The sequence below is a fragment of the Etheostoma cragini genome, chromosome 4 (genome assembly GCF_013103735.1).
Source record: "Etheostoma cragini isolate CJK2018 chromosome 4, CSU_Ecrag_1.0, whole genome shotgun sequence".
NCBI lineage: Eukaryota > Metazoa > Chordata > Actinopteri > Perciformes > Percidae > Etheostoma > Etheostoma cragini.
Window position 1 is genome coordinate 29,628,289 of NC_048410.1, and position 13,763 is coordinate 29,642,051.

Consider the following 13,763-nt stretch of genomic DNA (forward strand, 5'->3'; position numbering starts at 1 on the left):
TATGACTTTTTTCGACATACTATACTATGACTTTTTCAACATACTATACTATGACTTTTAATGACTTTTTTCGACATGGTATACTATGACTTTTTTCGACATACTATACTATGACTTTTTATTACTTTTTTTGACATGCTATACTATGACTTTTTATGACTTTTTTCGACATACTATACTATGACTTTTTCGACATAGTATACTATGACTTTTTTCGACATACTATACTATGACTTTTTCAACATACTATACTATGACTTTTAATGACTTTTTTCAACATACTATACTATGACTTTTTCGAAATACTATACTATGACTTTTTATGACTTTTTTCGACATAGTATATTATGACTTTTTATGACTTTTTATCACATGGTATACTATGACTTTTTTCGACATACTATACTATGACTTTTTCAACATACTATACTAAGACTTTTTCGACATGCTATACTATGACTTCTTTCGATATACTATAACTTTTTAAGACTATTTTCAACATGCTTTACTATGACTTTTTAATGACTTTTATTGACACGATTTACTATGCCTTTTTATGACTTTTTTCAACATATTATACTATGACTTTATTCGACATACTATACTATGACTTTTTCAACATACTATACTATAACTTTTAATGACTTTTTTCGACATGCTATACAATGACTTTTTCGACATGCTATACTATGACTTTTTATGACTTTTATCAACATATTATATTACGACTTTTTTCGACATACTATACTATGACTTTTTTCGACATGCTATACTATGACTTTTTATGACTTTTTTCGACATGCTATATTATGACTTTTTTTGACAAACTATACTGTGACTATACTATGACTTTTTCGACATACTGTACTATGACTTTGTATGACTTTTTTTGACATACTATAATATTACTTTTTATGACTTTTTTGACATGCTATACTATTACTTTTTCGACATTCTATACTATGACTTTTTCAACACAATATACTATGACTTTTAATTACTTTTTTCGACATGCAATACAATGACTTTTTTCGACATACTATACTATGACTTTTTGGACATGCTAAACTGTGACTTTTTATGACTTTTTTCGACATATTATATTATGACTTTTTTCGACATACTATACTATGACTTTTTCAACATACTATACTATGACTTTTTCAACATACTATAATATGACTTTTAATGACTTTTTTCGACATGCTATACTATGAATTTTTTCGACATACTATACTATGACTTTTTCGACATACTATACTATGACTTTTTTCGACATGCTTTACTATGACGTTTTTTAGATACTATACTATGACGTTTTATTACTTTTTTTGACATACTATACTATGACTTTTTATGACTTTTTTTGACATGCTATACTATGACTTTTTTCGACATACTATACTATGACTTTTTCAACATACTATACTATGACTTTTTATGACTTTTTTCAACATAGTATATTATGACTTTTTATGACTTTTGACATGCTATACTATGACTTTTTGCAACATACTATACTATGACTTTTTCAACATACTATACTATGACTTTTAATGACTTTTTCGACATGCTATACTTTGACTTTTTATGACTTTTTTCAACATATTATATTACGACTTTTTTTGACAAACTATACTGTGACTATACTATGACTTTTTTTGACATACTATACTATGACTTTTTATGACTTTTTTTGACATGCTATACTATGAATTTTTTCGACATACTATACTATGACTTTTTTCAACAAACTATACTAAGACTTTTTCGATATGCTATACTATGACTTTTTTCGACATACTAAACTATGACTTTTTTCAACAAACTATACTAAGACTTTTTCGACATGCTATGCTATGACTTTTTATGACTTTTTTGACATACTATAATATTACTTTTTACAACTTTTTTCGACAAGCTATACTATGACTTTTTTTGACATACTATACTATGACTTTTTCGTCATACTATACTATGACTTTTTATGACTTTTTTTGACATGCTATACTATGACTTTTTCGACATTCTATACTATGACTTTTTATGACTTTTTTTGACATACTATACCATGACTTTTTATGACCTTTTTCAACATATCACACTACGACTTTTTATGACATACTGTACCATGACTTGTTTTTTACATGCTATACTATAGCTTTTTATTACTTTTTTCAACATGCTATACTATGACTTTTTTTTACATACTATACTATGACTTTTTTTTAAATACTATACTATGACTTTTTATGAATTTTTTCAACATGCTATACTATGACTTTTTTCGACATACTATACCATGACTTTTTATGACTTTTTTCGACACGTTATACTATGAATTTTTTCGACAAACTATAATATGACTTTTTTCGACATGCTATACTATGACTTTTTTCAAAATACTACACTATGACTTTTTTCGACATACTATACTATGACTATTTTCAACAAACTATACTAAGACTTTTTCGATGTGCTATACTATGACTTTTTTCGACATACTATACTATGACTTTTTTCAACAAACTATACTAAGACTTTTTCGATATGCTATACTATGACTTTTTTTCACATACTATACTATGACTTTTTTCAACAAACTATACTAAGACTTTTTCGACATGCTATACTATGACTTCTTTTGACATACTATACTATGACTTTTTAAGACTTTTTTCGACATGCTTTACTATGAATTTTTGATGACTTTTATTGACTGGATTTACTATGCCTTTTTATGACTTTTTTTGACGTACTATACTATGACTTTTTATGACTTATTTGACATACTATAATATGACTTTTTACAACTTTTTTTGACAAGCTATACTATGACTTTTTTTGACATACTATACTATGACTTTTTCGTCATACTATACTATGACTTTTTATGACATGCTATACTATGACTTTTTCAACATACTATACTATGACTTTTTATGACTTTTTTTGACATACCATACCATGACTTTTTATGACCTTTTTCAACATATTATACTACGACTTTTTATGACATACTGTACCATGACTTTTTTTTACATGCTATACTATAACTTTTTATGACTTTTTTCGACATGCTATACTATGACTTTTTTCGAAATACTATACTATGACTTTTTTCAACATACTACACTAAGACTTTTTCAACATGCTATACTATGACTTCTTTCGACATACTATGACTTTTTAAGACTTTTTTCGACATGCTTTACTATGACTTTTTAATGACTTTTACTCAACATATTATACTATGACTTTATTCGACATGCTATACTGTGACTTTTTATGACTTTTTTTGACATGCTATACTATGACTTTTGCGACATACTATACTATGACTTTTCATACAAAATTTTGACATACTATACTAGGACTTTTTAATTACTTTTTTCGACATACTATACTATGACTTTTCATGACTTTTTTCAACATTCTATTTTATGACTTTTTATGACTTATTTCAACATATTATACTATAACTTTCTTCGACATACTACACTATGACTTTTTTCAACATACTATACATAATATACTTTTTATGACTTTATTTGACATACTATGACTTTTTTGGACATAATTTACTATAACTTTTCATGAGATCACAGACAAATGTATAACATGACAATTACATAAAAATAAGAGGCTTTAAAGAGAGATATGAGATCACATTCAACATTTTGGTCCCTTTATTACATTTTAACCACATTTCAAACAACTAAACAACCAATGAAAATGGCATCACCAGATCTAAACAATACTTTGCTAAACAAATCATCATCAGAATAATAATTATACAAAAGAAATGTACAAATTCAGGACAGAAAAAAAATCCCCAAAGTAAACAAACAAAATATAATACAGATGAACGGCCATGAACCAAGCCAATAAAAATAAAGCCTTAGTGGAAACAATAATGCTAAACAATTCTGGCTTTCACATTGTCTTCAACACAACACTCTTCCAGTCTTTGTCTTGATCGGGCCGTTAACGAGCCTGACCTGGCAACAATATAAAGCAGGAGCGCAGACAGGCAGTTTGCCACAAGGCGGTTCTGGCCAAGATAATTTAAACCCCTGAGCCAACGTTACTAACTGAACAAATGTTCACCGGGACCTTAAGCTTTGTGAAATGTGGAGTTACCGATCGTTTTTTTGATATTGATTCAAATTAACAAATGCTATCTCGTTTTTTTTGACTCCACACAGGTCGGTGGGTGCTAAAACAAAAACAGGGATTGTGTCTTTAAGACATATCTTGTGGTTTTGCATCATTAAATGAACAACAGAGAAAGACAAATTTGAAAAGACATGATCAGAGGAGAAGAAAATGGAAAACTGAGGTCAGTGTCACATGGACTCCCACTCCCTAACACGTCAGCCATGTGGACCGGCTTTCACCCTGGGGTCAGTCATCAAATGAAAACATTTTCTATTAGGAAGTTTTTAAGCTTGCACACCTCAATGGTTTTAGGGAAAAGCAAATGTGATGCTTTGTTTGGAGAGGAGAAATAAATACGACCAGTCTCTTTGTCTTTTTGTTGTCATTTTAATACTAGATGGTAGGCGGTCTAATCCCTAGGCTTCTTCTTCTTCACCCTAATGCATCCAGAATGTGTTACATGAAACGTAGCATGTCTTATGTATCTGAGCTTAATCAAAGAAACTCATCTTCCAATAAATCTTTTAATTACTGTAAGTGGGTAAAGTTTACACTGCAGTCATTTATCCCAAATTCTGACTTGCAACTCATTTCTGAATTATTTTTAAATGAGCTTAATAATAATACATTTTATTTGTAACGCACTTTATATTTAAGACAAACCAAGGTCAAAACATTATCATTATCTTATTTCAGATACTTACGCCTGTCTGACACCATTACATATTGGAAAGATGTGCAAAGATGTTGCGTTTTCCTTTCTTCCATGGTGATGCTGCTCAACAAAGCTTCTTTAAGTGAATGAGAAACATTGTGCACACGTTGTGTGGGTTTAAATAAATAAACATTAAGACAAGATGCAAAAAAACTTGGTATGAGCAGAACTAAATGAAAAGTACACAATCTTCACAGCGCAGATAAAGTCCAAATCAGCAAAAAGCAACAAAATGCAGCTCTAACGCTGTAAAACTACAAGCTTCACCTCACTGAAAACATATCGATTGCGTTTGCCTGCCAACAGTTGAGGAGGGACGAAGGTAACATGGATGGGCGAGTCCTTATTTTAGTAAATACTCTGTCCCAGTTTGTTCATTGTCCTTTCAGGAGTGTGAAGTCAAAGAATTATTCAAAACCACATAAACCTACTGGACGGGAAAAGTTAAATTTTGCTTGATCTGGAATGGCCGTGTGGATTTTTAGCATTTTCAGCGAGTGCGTTTGTGAGTACGAAACGCAAGTTGACCTGGTTGGGTGTCATGTACCCATCAATCAATGCGGGCATGTTTATTCTAAGGGGAACGCTTGGTTGCAATCTGCTTCCTCATTCAGTCGCTCTGGATGTGGGTGGCAACATGCAAAAATTTATATCTCCATGTTTTGGACACGTCGCAGTAGACAGTTTGTGGTAAGCAACATAAGACTTTGTTCCAAACTATAAGACCAAGTCGATGTAAATGGAACCGACAGTTTTTAAGAGCAACAGTGTTTTGAAGGGATAACCTTTATTTGTAATGCGTCAGGTGCATGATGTTTGTCTGTTTCTTTGTTTGACTGTGGTTGTCTTATCTTATTTACAGTGAGGGTGGATGCACACTTTAAGACTTCTAAGAGGTTTGTCTTACAGCCCCAATGAAAAAACCTGAAGCTGAGACGACAACAACACCAACGTTTGGTCTTAAGGCCAAGGCATGATTCTCTTTTCTTTTGACTGCTTCATGCTGTTACTCTTCAGCATGCACTAGCTAGTAACATTTTGTTCCCAGTAAAGCCAAACTGGCAAAAGAAAGTCATCCTTCTTTGATGGACATGGAGGAAAATAAACCATTTGTAACCCATTACAAGTATAAATAGGATTTAACATTGAGGCAATCAAGAGGCTCCGGCCACAAGGAAATGTAACAGCTTGTGATTTCAAAGGAAAATGCCAGAAATATCAATAAGTGTTGGTTTTTGCTTTGATCCAGCTAACTGACTCCTGGACAGCAACATCAACAACATATTAGCTGAAGTTAGCCAAACACGCTTGTTTACTTTCTAGAAATAATATTGGAGTCCACTTGGACTTCAGCTAAATGTAAGACCTTCCAGTGTGCATCCAGCCTCCACAGGGAGACAACATTCAAGGCGTAGAATATATCTAAAAAGGAAATACTGTACAATAGTCACATCACAGCCCAGCGGAGAGGACAGAGACAGAGAGAAGGGAAAAGTGGCGCTTTTTTTAACATCAGAATATTTTTTTTTTCAACATGTCGTTTTTTTTCTTCTTTTCTTTGTACAAGCATTTAAAGTTCAGTCTCGCTGAAGAGAACACACACATGAAAATCACCAGTGTGTATGTTTGTCCCTTTTTTACTCTGCTGTACAGGGTGTGTGTGTGTGTGTGTTTGTGTGTGTTGTCCCAGGCACACACATAGATACACACGCGCATACTCAAATATGCAAGCATGCCTTCTCTTATTCACATACAGTAGAATCACATGCACACACTCTCAAACACACACTCACGCACGCACACACATTACACCCACACACACACACATACACACACAGGCTCACAGGTTGGGTTTGGATCAACAAAAAGCAGTTTTGCACTTTGTGTGCCCCAGCGTTGCGTTGAGAATGACAGGCAGCGTCAACGGGGAATCAGAAAAGCGAATTTTCAGCCCAGGAGCCAATCAGAAGGAGCTGAGCGCCTCCAGAGCCAATCAGAAGGAGCTGAGCGCCTCCAGAGCCAATCTGAAGGAGCTGAGCGCCTCCAGAGCCAATCAGAAGGAGCTGAGCGCGTCCAGAGCCAATCAGAAGGAGCTGAGCGCCTCCAGAGCCAATCAGAAGGAGCTGAGCACGTCCAGAGCCAATCAGAAGGAGCTGAGCACGTCCAGAGCCAATCAGAAGGAGCTGAGCGCCTCCAGAGCCAATCAGAAGGAGCTGAGCACGTCCAGAGCCAATCAGAAGGAGCTGAGCGCCTCCAGAGCCACTTCATAGCAGAACTTATACTGCTCCTGTGGAGGGAACAGCATCAAGAGCAAAGGTGAGTCATCTTCCAAATTATTTCATTAACTACATTAATTAGACATTGCTAACCAAAGATTAAAAAGCAATCCACTATACTTTCCATTCTAATATAGATACAGTAAATATATCCTACATTTTCTGATTTAATGTGTGTGTACTGAACCAATTTGAGTGTCAGACCTTGAGATTGAGGACAGTTTTGAAAAGTGAGGACATTTTGGCCGGGCGTCACCGGTGGACAGACCTTCAGATGTTTGAGGCTCAGGTTAGAATCAGGTTTAGGTCAGGTTGGGTTAAAACACATTAGGTTTAGTTTAGGGTCCCATGGCATGAAAATGTCACTTTATGAGGTTTTTTAACATTAATATGAGTCCCCCCAGCCTGCCTATGGCCCCCCAGTGGCTAAAAAATGGAGATAGGTATAAACCGAGCCCTGGGTATCCTGCTCTGCCTTTGAGAAAATGAAAGCTCAGATGGGCCGATCTGGAATCTTCCCCTTATGAGGTCATAAGGGGCATGGTTATCTCCACTTTTTCTGCTTTTTCTGTGTGTGTGTGTGTGTGTGGGAATCCTCACCATAGTCTCCACCATGTTAGTCTTGTTGTTCCTCAGCGTCTTGACGGTGTGGAAAACATCCACAATGTTCTGCTGCTGGATCATCTCGTTGATGCTGCAGATGGCGCAGAACGTTCCAGAGCGCCCTCCGCCGGTACTGCAGGGGAGGAGGAAGGAGGGTTTAGAGGGGGGACAGGGATCAGGACGGAGGCAGGGCACAATATATCCATCATCACACAACATGTTCATCCTGGAAATGTAGATGTGTACATAAAAAATCAACGTTCTGATCATGGCGTCATCATGGAAAGGGGGGGGGAGGAGGAGAAAGAAATACCCGGAGAGCATGAGAGTTTAAGGGAAGGCAGAACAGGAAATAGAGATAATTTCAAATAAAGGAAAGGGGACTGCATGAAAAAAGATCAGCTACTTTGAAGTCAGAGAGGTCTGGTCTTTTTCAGACAGTAAAACAGAATTTAACATTTCCTTCCAGGCATGTCTCCTTTCCTCTGAGACTCTCCTGCCGCTGCTTTGGTGCAGCTGCTGTGTGTAGATTAATTGTGTCAGCCTTTAAAAAAAAAGGCTCTTGAAACCTATGAACCCTTACCTGCTAAAAACGTTCAATGGGTTGTAATACAACCTAATAAAAGAGGTTACGAGAAGCATAATTTGTGTGTGTTGTGACTGCATTTAAAGCATAGGCCGTGTGTGTCTGCATGTTGGGCAAATGGTAAATTTTAAAGGTTGGAGTGAGTTTGCTTATGTTTTAGGTTTTGGGAAAATGACAATATTCTGATAGGTTGATTGCATTTCCGTCTATTTTGAAATAGCACATCAGTGGTCAGAGTACCCGATCCCACAGAATTCCTTGAAATGATCACGGCGCCTCAACTCACACTCTGTGGCTGTTTCACTGAATCGCAAAGAATCTGTGAGTGGCCCATGGAAGACTTCTGGGAAATAATCACGGCCCCTTAAGTTAGGGAAAAGGCCATGGGGGGGGCTTACGGTCAGTGACACGTGGGAACAACGGGACGGATGGATTTAGGAAAAGAAGAACGCGACTTTAGGAAACATTGTACGCGGGACACGATCCCCGGTCTCCTGGGGGAAAGTCCTGTGTTGTTTGACCCTTCCACCCTCCAAACCAACCTCCTTACGCCGATTTTGGGGCTTTCATACTACCGGCTACCACAGTCGCTCCTAATGCTACGTCATCTCCTCCATGACTTTACTTTGGCATTGTTTCCCGTGGTGGCCTCACATCATTTCCACACATTCCGTGTGGCCACCACCACGTAAGGCGGTGGTAACAGTTCGGGATCATTTCACAGAACTCTGTCAGACCAGGCTGGTACACACAGGATCATTTCACAGGACTCTGTCAGACCAGGCTGGTACATACAGGATCATTTCACAGAACTCTGTCAGACCAGGCTGGTACACACAGTTCCGGAAAGTCATCTTTGAGACAAGAACGTTTCAATGCTAACCAAAGTGGAACAATGAGAAAAGTTGAGAAAAGGCTAGATGGAACCAAGAATGAGGGAGTGAGAGATGGGAACATGCTTTACAAAGACAAATGCCACTGCACTTTGGAAAATAAAATGAGCTCGGCTAACAAACTGAAGATGTTTGAATACATCTTTTCATCTTAAATTGGAGATTTTTAGACTTTATACCGAGGACAACCTGCTGTAATGGCCCTGATGCAGTGATCCTGATGATGCTGGCTAAGCGGCCCAATCAGAAGTCAGACCACCCACCATGAAAAGAGCTCCAGACTTCCCACGCCTCCTTCCTCTAGTATTCAGACTGAATAAAACATTGTGAGAGGTGAAGTGGCAGCCATCACAAATCCCCCACTGTCTACCTACTCTACATTAGCAATGCCACGTTTCTCTCAATCAGCATAGCTTTGATGGTGTCACGCAGTGCTCAATTTTCCAGGTTTCTTATTCTTGCTGACAACCTATAGTGTGATGCTTTAAAAAGTGGTAAAGATGGTTTAAAAGGGGAAAGGGAAACATTTATTATTATAAAATGTGCCAGCAGACTGACGCTTGATAAAGCTTTTATGCACAGAACCCCTTAAAACCTTTAAAGCTGAAAAGTACCCCGGGTACTTGGATGTTAATATTTGAGTCTAAAATCTAAAATGCTGAGGTATTCCCTGTGCATGTCTTTTCTAACTCCATGTTAGTTTTTTTTAGATGATTGCTTTAGTGTCAAAAGATCATTTTTGATAAGGGGCATACAAATAAGTTTGCATTATTGCTGTCGGATACGTCTGGGCGCTAAAATACATTAATATTATTATAAACCTATAATTACTGAGGTACAACCAGCAAACCCAACAGAAGCCAGACAGGTCAAGACTCAAATGGTACTGAGCGTCAAGGCAACTGAGTAATTAATAATAATTGACCTTAGTACCTGAGAGTGTACAATCATAATCTTCTAATCTGCACCGTTAATCTCCCTCAACTAATCCAGCGTCACAGGATGATCAACATGTTTGAAATAAGATTATTTAGAAACTAAAACCTGTGCTGCACTATAGATCTAAACGATGTGGCAGTTGAGGCCAGGCTGGTCCGGTGTTAGAGCGGGCGCACATATATCTTGAGGTTTATGCCTCGACGTAGAGGTCGGGGGTTCTAATCCGGCCTGGGACCATTTCCTGCCTTTCTCGCCTTTCTCGTCCTGTCCCAAATTAAAGGGGAAAATATTAAAAAACATGTGGCAATTGGTCTTAGTGGTGAAAGTTTAATTTAGTTCACGGACACGCTTGATATTTGACGCAAGTTATTGGAATACTTGGAACTGCATTACAGCATAATATCACAGTTTTCTCCCTGGCAACACTGTATTGATTCCCAGAGGCCGCAGAAGTATCAATCTTTTATTACATAAATTGCCATTTCTTTCTCAGCAATGAAATTGAAGTGAGATGAACACTCGTGAAATTAAATGTATCTTTTTAGATAAAACAGATGTTTAGTTTGGAGATCTGAAGTTGGCAAAAAAGGTAATAAATGGCAACATATTGCAGAATATTGCAATGTTTCAAATTGTAATATCAGATAGCAATGCCTCTGCTGATTCTCACCTATATGCTACATGCTGTGAATATGTAAGTGAATAATATTAGTGTTATTCTCATTTATCTATAGTAAGCACAGTATCTATATACATTTAAATAGGTAGAGCACCGACCAATTGCTGTGTGCTGCTCTAACAGGTTCTGTCAGTGGGATTTGCTGAAAATGAGACATGTGTTCAGCATTAAATACCCATCATACTCCAACCGCCAGGATAAGAGAAGAGCAGGAAAAAAATATATATATCTATTTTCATCAGCTACTGATTGAACCATCATGTTTCTCCTTATCTCTGGTATTACCGAGTCTGTGAAATCAATAGCTGGGGCTGATTAGCCAGTGTGACAAAGATTCCATCCCCTTCACTCACATTTACTGGGAGGGAGGACAGCCAGCGTAGCAGGAAAGAAAGACAATTCAACTACTAAATAATTGGGAAAAATATAAGATGCACATATAAGGTTATGATGATAACCAATTGCGTAAGCAGTAAGCCCAAGTAGTCAATAGCCATGGGTATTGATTTGAGCTGTGGGTCAAAGATAGGATATGCATCTCTGTCACTACATATAGATGTATATACAAATTTAAATATATATATACACTAAGACATGTGGTGGATTAGCCATTGATTATGCACATACACATCAATAGATGAGTTCAGATCCTGCAGTAATTTGATTTCCTGACACATGTAGCCTGCAGTCTTTACAAAGCTCTAAAGATATGAACTGCGTATTTTGAAACATTTTCTAGTTATTAGATTGTCTTCCTGTTCTTTGCATTCAAACCAAGTGGGTTGTAACCATTGCAGCTTGAATTTCAAATTCTCTCTTTCACACGGAGGTAGAAAACAAAAAAAAACAGCTAAACAAACAAACTAAACCTCGCAGCATCTAGAAAACATAAATCAATGCCAATTCTGATTGGCCCAGTGAGCTGTGACAGAGGAAGCTGATTGGATGAGCACCAGTGATGCGGTCGAGGTGATGCTGGGAGTGTGTTGTTGTTGGTGAATTTGCGGGTAATCTCTCGTCTATAGATTTTACAGCCTCCGTTTCCCCTCCTTCATTATCAGCTTCATTTGTTCTGCTCAGATGTAAACTGAGCCGTGTTTGTGTACCTGCTGTGTGCAACACACACTCATGTATACTTGGGTGCATGTGTGTATGTAATCACAATTATTTAGGTTTGCTTAAAATAAATATATTTTTCTTTGCATTACTAGTTTTGGGATTACAGTGTTGCTGCTGCTGTAGTACCCTAAACATATTCATGTTCACATACATTCCCTGAAAGAAGTAATTGATAATTAATTCATAATAAAAAATAAAATTTACAACGAGAGGTGACGACTCAACTTGAGTTGGATATGGTATTCAAGACTTCAGCCTTGACTTAGCCGTGAGACAGAGGACTTAAAAGGACGTGCCGTTTTTATTAATGTAATAAAAAGTAATACAGTATTATGTTTCTTTCAAAATGAGAAGTGACATTTTGTTTTTGAAGTGGGTGATTTTTCGTGCAGTGAGCCAACCGGGAAACCTTCCAGAGCGCGTCAGACCAGCAGAACGCAGGAGGCAGCCGTCATTGAGAAGATTATGACAAAACTAATCAAATCCAGGATTATGTGGTCGATGATGGTTGTAAGAAGAGAACAGCGGAGAGCAAGGTCTGCAGCTCAAAGCCCTCGGACATAACCACCACAGCGCCTAACTATATCTGCCACTACAAACCCACAGAGAAAGGTACGTTCAGGTGTCTTTTTAACTAAACAACAAGCTGGTTAAAGATTAGAAAGCAAATACTTTTTAACATTTATCTGTAGCATTTTAAACCTACTTTTGACTGTATGACTTGTCTTGTGACGTGAATATTTCTTTTTTTCTCAGTTGCGTGTGTTTGTGTTCTTTTCTAGAAAGTTTATTTTATCATTAAGAGTATCTCAACATCTTTCATAACTCACACACACTAAGGGCACATTTGTCTTTCCAGGATTTTGTGTTCAATCATCCCGGTGAGCCGCACTTCCAGTTCTTGTTTCACCTGATTCTACCATTTCATTTATAGAATATACGCATCTATGTGTGTGTGTGTAGGTGTGTGTGTGTAGGTGTTTGTGTTTGTGTGTGTGTGCACATTAAACTTACAGGCAATGCACCACGGTCCTCCCGTCTCCTCCGTCGTACTGCTCCTGCCACTTGGCCAACCTCCTGACCAACTGGAGGATAGAGCGTTTGGAGAGGGGCGTGTCCCTATAGGCCGGCCAGCCAATGAACTGGAAGTGCTGCACCAGGCGGTAACCGTCCTGTGGCTGAAGAGAGACGTGTGTAAATGAGGATTTTCTTTTCATCACCACAATCAATAACATGAAATGTGAAAGTGGGTAAATGTCTGAAACACATTGCAAGTGCTGCAGCGTGTCTAACACGTATAAAACCTCTCACACATTGATGAATCCCATCGCCCGCCCTGAGAAAAGAATGTGTTTGTTCGTCTCTCGTTAGGATGACAGGACAATTTTCTTGTTTGTAGTGTGTCATAGGACATCTAGAAACCGTATTGGTCCTAAATGGAAAGCATGGCGGAATTATTTTACTATTTATTTTAATTTTACCTTGTTCACATTCTCTGCGCTGTGTTCTTGGTTAATGTGTGTGCTTTTGTGTTTGGATGAGTGGAGCTGGTAGTGTGGGAATCCAATTTAAGATGATGTCTAGCCTCATATAATTTAGACATATTGTCCCGCCCTAATATAGTAGCACATTTAATTTAGTTGTGCTTTCAATGACAAAAAAGTCAATTCTGATTCTATTTTGACAAAGTCTAATGTCTCTAGGATTGTTGTGATCCAGTGCTTAGTGTGTGTGTTTGTCTCGGTCCCCTCCTGCCCACACCTTGTTGAACCAGTCTGTGATGGAAAAGGAT

The 13,763-nt window shown here is 37.2% G+C and overlaps 1 protein-coding gene across 13 annotated transcripts in view; it reads right to left on the minus strand.

The window, feature by feature from the left end:
• Positions 1-4,460: 4,460 nt before the first annotated feature.
• Positions 4,461-13,763, minus strand: part of ptprt (protein tyrosine phosphatase receptor type T) — a 329,101-nt gene continuing 319,798 nt past the window's right edge. For all 13 annotated transcript variants that reach the window (XM_034869764.1, XM_034869761.1, XM_034869760.1 and 10 more), the window contains 4 exons: positions 12,986-13,149; positions 7,753-7,888; positions 7,104-7,163; positions 4,461-6,832 (listed from right to left, as the gene is read on the minus strand). In XM_034869764.1, coding sequence (XP_034725655.1) covers positions 7,110-7,163; positions 7,753-7,888; positions 12,986-13,149 — 354 coding nt within the window. In that variant the 3' untranslated portion in view covers positions 4,461-6,832; positions 7,104-7,109. The remainder of the gene's footprint in view (positions 6,833-7,103; positions 7,164-7,752; positions 7,889-12,985; positions 13,150-13,763) is intronic.